This window comes from Leuciscus leuciscus, assembly GCF_965113295.1.
Source record: "Leuciscus leuciscus genome assembly, chromosome: 12".
Taxonomy (NCBI): Eukaryota; Metazoa; Chordata; class Actinopteri; order Cypriniformes; family Leuciscidae; genus Leuciscus; species Leuciscus leuciscus.
The window spans coordinates 38,669,891-38,679,264 of record NC_138736.1 but is presented as its reverse complement, the minus strand read 5'-3'; the positions used below and the strand labels follow the sequence as shown (position 1 = coordinate 38,679,264).

Here is a 9,374-nt window from a genome sequence, read left to right as displayed (position 1 = left end):
CAGAAATTGTTTCATTAAAATCCAATCAAACTTTATTTTTAAACTACATTTCAATCTATTATCTCAGCCAGTTTTTTTACTTTAAGTCGTTAACATTTTTGTCTCTGTAAAAGTGTCGCAAAATGCACAAAATAAGTGCAACAAATTAACAAAAGACTGCACATCATACAGTAATTTAACTGTAATTTAACAAGTTCATTGCATGTACACGGCTTGAACCAGCAGATGTCCTCAAAGTGCTGTGTTTGGATTAACCTCGCTTCTCCTAGCACTACTTGCATCTCCTCAACGTGTAATAATAACACTCATAATTTCAGAATATAGATAATCTAATAAATTATATTATTATTATCATTACTACTATTATGAATCATAATAATGGTCCTATTGAAGTCAGATAATTTGGAGAAGAATGTGTAAATCGTGCCTTTGATTCGTTAGGTGTATTAAACGAGGACTTTTAGCACCAAGTCTGGATACTTTTATTATAGAAATCACCAAGAACCGGAAGTCCGTCACTATCTGGTCTGTTTACATTAGCCATGGCTGAATCCACGTGAATGAGAGTACGTATTTGAATTTAATTACATGTAGTTATTAAATCTGCGACGTGACATTTAGTTAAGTTTAGTTTAGCTGATAGATGACAATTCGTGCATGACCATATTCAATCCACTGAGATGCATAAATGGACCAATATACTCCCAGTAGATATTATGTTCCAAGGTTATCCTTTTCTTGACAGAAATAAAATATTTAATTTTTTTTGACATTTCAGACAGTGACAACAGTGACAATATAATATACCATACTTCATCTTAACCTATTTTAAAATATTTTTATTATATAAGCATATTCTCTACATTTTTTATATAACTTTGTGATGTGCTTTTAAACTATACATCTATAATGTTAAGGCATTAATCTTCTCATGCTTTATGTTGCAAGTTGCAACACACCATTTCGACATATTAGAGATAAATACATTTTAAATTAGATTTTAGTCTAATAGAAGTAGTATAAAGCAGTGGACATGTGCTTCACACACACACACACACACACACACACACACACACACACACACACACACTATATATATATATATATATATATATATATATATATATATATACAAATATATATACACATATTTATGGATATGTGTATGTTAAGTTTTCACCTTTCAGTCTACTTGTTATGCTGAAAAAATTATATTAAATGAAAGAGAAAAAAAAAGCACAATAGAAACATTTTCATGGTGTTTTATCCTGATGTTTTAATATTATATGAGACATGAAATCAGGCGGCAGTAATGCTAATAATGAACTTCTTCTCTTTGTGTCTTTTACAGTGGAGATTTGATGTAGCCTCGATCTTCCCAGAACAGGTTTGGTCACGATGTCCCTGAGATGCTGTCAGAAGACGTTACTGAGACTTTCTCTGTCCAGTGTGAAGAGCTGCGTGTGTTTGAGCTCTGCCAAAAGACACTGGAGTCGAGCGGCTCCGAGTCGCAGGAGGGTGGTGATCACCGGCATCGGACTCGTCTCTCCCCTCGGAACAGGAAGTGCTCTGCCTTGGCAGCGTCTGATTGGTGGAGAAAGTGGTTTGGTTGCTCTGGACTCGGAGGAGTATAAAACAGTGCCGTGTAAGGTGGCGGCTCGCGTGCCGAGAGGAGATAAACCTGGAGATTTCAATGAAGAGACGTTTGTATCCAAAGGAGAGATAAACAGCATGTCTCCAGCCACGGTTATGGCCCTCGGTGCCGCCCAACTGGCTCTGGAGGATTGTGGGTGGTTTCCCAGAAGCCCTGAGGAGCAGCTGGACACCGGTGTGGCGGTCGGGATGGGAATGGTGTCTCTGGAGGAAATCGCTCGAACGGCCTTAGCCTTTCAGACGCGCGGCTATAGCAAGGTCAGCCCGTTTGTCACACAGAACTTTGTGTGAATTTAATTTAGTTTAGTTTGTCTGAGTGTGTGTTTGAGAGTATGCGTGTGTCTGTCAGTGTGTGTGCTGTTTGAGAGTATGTGTTAGTGTGTGTGAGTGTCTGTTTGTGTGTGTATGTGTATATATTATAGACACCACTATTTAATATATATTTAATTGACAATTCAAAACAATACAGCTAATCTAATCTCCATATAAACCTTTTTTATTTCAAGGTCAGCCCGTTTTTCGTCCCCCGCATCCTGGTCAACATGGCCGCCGGCCACATAAGCATCAAACACAAACTAAAGGGTCCAAATCACGCCGTTTCCTCCGCATGCACCACGGGCGCTCACGCTATCGGGGACGCGGCCCGTTTCATCGCTCACGGTGATGCTACGGTGATGCTAGCCGGCGGGACGGAGGCCTGCGTTAGCCCGCTAGCCATAGCCGGCTTCGCTCGGGCTCGGGCCCTCAGCACCAACTGGAACCAGGAGCCCAGACTGGCCTCACGCCCGTTTCATCCGGACAGAGAGGGGTTTGTGATGGGAGAAGGGGCGGCCGTGCTTGTTTTAGAGGAGTACGCACACGCAGAGAAGAGAGGGGCGCAGGTCTACGCTGAGGTCTTGGGTTACGGGCTCTCTGGAGACGCTAGTCACATCACCGCACCAACCGCAGATGGAGACGGAGCCTTTCGGTAATACCGTCACCTTTCAGCATGCAAATAAACACTTTTTTGTAATCTAGAATTTTTACATAGCATAGCATAACATAGCTTAGCAAAGCATAACATAGCATAGCATAGCAAATCATAATATAGCATAGCATAACATAGTATAGCATAGCATAACATAGCATAGCAAAGCATAACATAGCATAACAGCATAGCATAACTTAGCATAACACAACAGCATAATATGGCATATCATAACAGCATAGCATAGCAAAACAGCATAGCATAACATAACAGCGTAACATAGCATAACATAACAGCATAGCATAACGTAACATAACATAGCATAGCATAGCATAGAATAACAAAAGCATAGCATAACATAGCATAACAGCATAGCATTACATAGCATAGGCGTAGCATAACAGCATAACGTACGTAGCATAACAAAAGCATATTATAGCATAACAATATAACATAGCATAGCAAAGCATAACATGGCATAGCATAACAACATAGCATAGCATAACATCATAGCATAACATAGCATATTATAGCATAGTGAGGTTTAGGATGGAGGAGTAAACATATGAGATGCTGGAGACTCTGCACTAGATGCGCAGATATCATCCAGTGCTGATCCTAAAGTATGCAGTCCAGCTCAGTCGGTCTAACTCTAACCCAAACGTCCTGCTATATTTCAGGTGCATGTCAGCTGCTCTGCGTGACGCTGGTGTGAGCGCTTCAGACGTGACGTACATCAACGCCCACGCCACCTCCACACCGCTGGGAGACGCCGCGGAGAACGCAGCCATTAAGAGGCTGTTTCAGACGCACGCGCACTCGCTAGCGGTGTCGTCCACTAAAGGAGCCACAGGGCACCTGTTGGGGGCCGCCGGGGCGCTGGAGGCGGCGTTCACTGCCCTCGCGTGTCGCTACGCTATCCTGCCGCCCACCCTCAACCTGGACCGCACCGAGCCGGAGTTCGACATGAACTATGTGCCCTGCACAGCGCAGCCCTGGAGCGCTAGCGGACACAGAGTCGCGCTCAGCAACTCATTCGGCTTCGGCGGAACAAACGCTTCTCTGTGTCTCGCGAGCGTGTGATTCATTACATCTCTACGGATTTCACTTGAATGGAATACTAGCATACTGCATATATACAAACAATACAGTTGATTTGTTGTCACATGACCTCTTCGAGTTGCTTGTTTAATTGAATGTATTTTGAATTAAATAAGTGTGGTTAAAAATGTGTGAATTTAATTTAGTTTAATTGATTGATTAATTAAGGATGGCAATCTATGCATGACCACATTTAATGCATAACGCTGAGTAAATAAACCTTGATATTTTGCCTAAAAGCATATTGTCAGCATTAATTTGAAATATTTTACATGTAATTTTATGTTAATATTATTCGTGCTGTCAAGTCGATTAATTGCATCTAAAAGAAGAGTTTGTGATTGTGTTTGTGTGTGTATGTGTGAGTATGTGTGTGTTTGTGTGTGTGTATGAGAGAGAGTTTGTGTGTGTTTCTGTGTCTCGCAAGCGTGTGATTACAGTTCTGCGGATTTCACTTGATCAGATCCAGTAAGAGTTTCCGAACATTGATCCATCGGACTGCAATTAGGACTGCACGATTAATCGAAATGAAACCACACGTGATTTGGCAAAGGCTGCGATTATTTTATGCGCAGCTTGTCAGTGAAGTACGGCTCTGTGATCAGTAGGAGATGCTGCTCCATCTGAAAGCCAGAGGGCGCTCTCACACACACACACACGCCAAATATGCCCCGCCACAGAAGTACTATAATACACACACAAGTCATTCCAGGAAAATAATAAACAGAAAATGAATAAACAGAAGATTGAAACGCTTTGATTTTTTAAAATGTTGTCTTTTGTTGGACAAGATGTTTGGCATGTTCAAATTCACGTTATAAGCGACTCAAACTCGCAGTGCTTTCAGATGGAGCAGCGTTTACTACTGATCACAGAGCTGTCTGTCACTGACAAGCTGCACATAACAAGTAATCTGAGCCTTTGCAATTTCATAATCGCAATAAACCAAATCGGATTAAGCACGATTTCATGTTAATTGCGATTAATCGTGCAGTCCTAACTGCAATGGAATACTAGCACACTGCATACATACAAACAATAGAGTTGATTTTGTTGTCACATGACCTCATCGAGTTGCTTGTTTAATTAAATGTAATTACTTGAATTAAATAAGTGTGGTTAAGAACTTTTTGTGTGAAATTTAATTTAGTTTAGTTGATTAATTAAGGATGGCAATCAATGCATGACCACATTTAATGCATAATGCTGAGTAAATAAACCTTGCTGTTTTGCTTGAAAGCATATCGTCAGCATTAAAATATTTTACATTTAATTTTGTTAATATTATTGTGCTGTCAAGTCGATTAATTGCATCTAAAATAAAAGTTTGTAAATATATGTGTGTGAGTGTGTGTGTCTGTGAGTGAGTTTGAGTGTGTGTGTGTCTGAGTGTCTGTGTGTGTTTGAGAGTGTGTGTGTGTGTTTGAGAGTATGTGTGACTGTGTCAGTGTGTGTGTGCTAAAGAGTGAGTGTGTGTTTGAGAGAGGATGTGTATGTTTGTGTGTGTGTATGTGTATATATTACAGACAGCACTATTTAACAAACATTTAATTGACAATTCAAAACAATACAGCTAGTCTGACTATACTCCATATAAACCTATTTTAAACAACATTTTCTATATATAAACATGTATTTCATATATTAATTGCTTTATTATAAAGCTTCGTCACACCAGCAGTCATGCGCTAGTGGGACTGGGACACCCGTTACTATAGCAACAGCCGTGTCAACATTAAAGGGTCCGACGTGACAACCAGGTCACGTCACGTCGCATAGCAACTCCCAAATAAACTCCGAAAAACCTCGTCCGTGTCGCTGCTTGAGATTAATCGGATCGGACGCAACTAATTAACGAGTTATAAAATACCTTGTTCTCATAACCTATGTATAAGTTTATTTAGTGTTTGTCAGGCGGAACCCGAGATCTCCAGCGCAGCGATCCAGCCGGACGCGTTCAAAGCAGAATAAGCAGTGTGTATGGTGTGATTTTATTTCAATTTAAGCTGCAGGATTATGTTCAAAAACACCTTCCAGAGCGGATTCCTGTCCATCCTCTACAGTATCGGCAGCAAACCTCTGCAGATCTGGGACAAGAAGGTGAGCACACGCCGGAAATGATGATGTTAGATGGGCTGAGCGAGCTCAGATGTTGCTAATGGACAGCTAACGTTAACTTACATACATAACATTTAGGCTGTAATTAAAGTTAGCGTTTACATTTAATCTAAAGTAGGTTAGAACATTAGGACTTGGATAAGATTATACTAATTCTCGCTAAAAGTACTATGGTATTACCATGGTAACAGGTTTTGAACATGACCATAATGATGCTGTAATGGCATTTTTTGAAGAACCATTGAGTAACTTATAAATAGCGTAGTATATGAATATGATAATCACTTAATGCTCTGGCATTTTCATCTGCTTTTTGTGTGTATACTACTAGTGCAAAATGCCCGTGTAAAATGAGTTTTTGTGTGTGTTTTTAGTAATTGTTGGTTTGGTGTGTGTGAGTGCTCATTGTTACAGTTACACAGCAAAAGTTCAGTGACAGTTTTATTTGTGCATGGTAGAAAGCAAGTACTGATACTGACATAATGACATATAATAAATGTGGAAAACTTAAAGGGATAGTTCACTCAAAAATGAAAATTGTGTCATCACTTACTCAACCTCGTGTTGTTCTAAACCTGTATGGGTTTCTCTGTTCTGTTGAACACAAAAGAAGATATTATGAAGAATGTCGGTAACCAAACAGTTGATGGACCCCACTGACTTCCATAGTGGGGGGAAAAAAAATTACTATGGAAGTCAATGGGGTCCATCAACTGTTTTAGAAGAGGAAGTTGCTCAACTGCATTTGAGTAAGTGGAGCCGAGAGATCTCATAAAAAGCCAAGTGTCACACAATCATAACAGACAGATATGCATTTATATGCACTAGATTTGGTATTTGTTCAAAGGTTACATGTCATTTGTAGGATGGTTTGTATTTATTTGTGAAATATTATCTAGGCTCATTTATCTCTGTAAAACACAATACATATTTGTTACTCCACTGCACTTTCGCTCAAATTGATGTTTGTACTTGCACATTGCTTTCTGTTTGTTTGCGAGTCGAGTTTTCCTTTGCAAAGCAAAACGAGTTTGTTTGCAAAATGCTGGATTTGTTTGTTTAATTATGGCACAAAATGAACTCCATATTATGCACACATACACACACACACAGTCTCACAACACTCACATACACAGACCACACTCCCATCACTTATACACACACAGGCTTACTTTCGCTCGCTCACACACTCGCGCACACTCACAACATCATACACACACACTCTTTCAGACTCACAACACTCATACACACACACTCATAGTACACATACACTCACACACACACACACACACACACACACACACACACACACACACACACACTTTCACTCACACACTTTCACTCACACACACACTCACTCACACTCATACTCAGTCACACATGTACACACGCACTTATACTCACATAATCACTCATACTCTCTCACACACACACACACACACACACACACACACACACACACACACACACACAAGTTAAGCACACACACACACAAGTTAAACTGAAATGATAAATGTTTAATATTATGTTATATGTATGTATTGTGTATGTATAGATTATATATATTCAGTTTAAATAAACTAAAGGATAGGGAGTTTAATGTAGATGTGAATAATGCATTAACTCAAACACACATGTCCCTGCAGGTCAGAAACGGACACATCAAACGCATCACAGACAATGACATCCAGTCTCTGGTGCTGGAGGTGGAGGGAACGAACGTCAGGTGAGTGTGTGTGTGTGTGTGTGTGTGTGTGTCCGTCTGTCTGATCACATGATCCTCCTGATCCAGCCTGACCCGTGTGTGTGTCTCTCCACAGCACCACCTACATCACGTGTCCCGCAGACCCCAAGAAAACCCTCGGCATCAAACTGCCCTTCCTCGTCATGATCATCAAGAACCTCAAGAAGTATTTCACATTTGAAGTTCAGGTAGGGTCTCGATAATATTGCAATTCATCCCCCCAAAAAATGAACCAGCACACGATCTATATGACATAAGTGTCATTCCAGGTGCTGGATGATAAGAACGTGCGGCGGAGGTTCAGGGCGAGTAACTATCAGAGCACGACCCGCGTGAAGCCCTTCATCTGTACGATGCCCATGAGGCTCGACGACGGCTGGAACCAGATCCAGTTCAACCTGTCAGACTTCACACGCCGAGCGTACGGCACCAACTACATCGAGACTCTGAGAGTGCAGGTGAGCTCATCAAAACATCCACATAACAAAAGAATGAATTGTGTCTGTTTTAGGACTAATACAGTGCAGGTGAGCTCATCAAAACACATTTCACCTCTAAATCAAGAGGAACAAAATTAGACATTTTCTTAAAAAAAATCTTTTTTAGAACTTGTGTTTTTTTTAACTGGGACATTTTCATGACTATTAAGACGAGATGTGCTCAACTGACACTTGATTGTTTGTTTATGACACTGACAGTAACACATATTGTAATACAATATTCTATAATACAACAGTTGGCATACATTTAGCAATTTAATTTCTTTACAATTTCAATAATACATAATTTCTTATGCATTTACTTTTTTGTATAATGCAAAATTCTTTACAATTTCAATAATACACACTGTGTACATTTATACATATATACAATATAAATGGACAGTTGAGCTTATTTGTCTTCAAAAAATATATTTATATTTAATTTATATATATTTATAAATGTTTATTTTGTCAAATCAAAATGTATCAAATAAAGAGCAATAAGGAAAAATAACATTGTGTTTTCACGTACACACACTCACACACACACACACACACGTATATATGCATTTGTGAAATTTTGGGGTGAAATATGACTTGGAAATGTTCTTGTTTCTGAGATTCAGCCATTAATACAAAAAAAAAAAAGTGTGATTAACTGTTCAGTGCCTTTAAAATCTGCCAATACAAAGAGTTTTTATTTTCAGCAAACCTTGATTAGATCTGCTTCTAATATCAGTCTCAAGCCAATATCAATATCAATATACATGTAGGATGATTCTGATAAAAGGTTATTACCAAAGAAGAGACCTCAGGGTGTTAGCAATAAAAGCTTTTCAGTATTAAGCAGATATTGCATATGACGTTGTGTGTCCTGTGGTTATTATACTGTAAATGCTGGTATGAGAAAAGCTGTCAGACTTTAGATGATTAACGGGTTCCTCGTGTCTTTCAGATCCACGCAAACTGTCGCATCAGGAGGGTTTACTTCTCTGACCGGCTGTACTCCGAGGACGAGCTCCCCGCTGAATTTAAACTCTATTTACCAGTACAAAACAAAGCAAAGGTGAGCTGCTCAAGTGCTAACTCAACGTTTCTATGTAGATGTGTGTTAATCTTGTGCATCTTCTCCACAGCAGTGAAGGAGCAGACTGGATTCCTTCGCTTTATCTGCACATGTTCATACTGGACGGATTTCTAGTGGCCCAATCTTTTTGTTGTTCTTCAAGTGTTGTTTTGGATCTGTGTGATTGGTTTCCATCTGCTAAATAAATATTTTATATGCACAAAGTGAGGTCCGTTTGATTAT

The 9,374-nt window shown here is 39.6% G+C and overlaps 2 protein-coding genes across 2 annotated transcripts; both read left to right on the top strand.

Moving 5' to 3' along the window:
• The first annotated feature begins 494 nt into the window (after positions 1-494).
• On the top strand, positions 495-3,849 carry oxsm (3-oxoacyl-ACP synthase, mitochondrial). The gene is made up of 4 exons (XM_082186401.1): positions 495-566; positions 1,352-1,911; positions 2,160-2,620; positions 3,301-3,849. Exons 2-4 carry the CDS (start codon positions 1,399-1,401, stop codon positions 3,701-3,703), a joined length of 1,377 nt encoding a protein of 458 aa, XP_082042527.1. The 5' UTR covers positions 495-566; positions 1,352-1,398; the 3' UTR covers positions 3,704-3,849.
• Positions 3,850-5,493: 1,644 nt separating this feature from the next.
• Positions 5,494-9,355, top strand: cfap20 (cilia and flagella associated protein 20). The gene is made up of 6 exons (XM_082185796.1): positions 5,494-5,821; positions 7,486-7,565; positions 7,660-7,771; positions 7,853-8,041; positions 9,021-9,131; positions 9,202-9,355. The coding sequence occupies exons 1-6, from the start codon at positions 5,738-5,740 to the stop codon at positions 9,205-9,207; spliced, it is 582 nt and encodes a 193-aa protein (XP_082041922.1). The 5' UTR covers positions 5,494-5,737; the 3' UTR covers positions 9,208-9,355.
• The last annotated feature ends 19 nt before the right edge of the window (positions 9,356-9,374 follow it).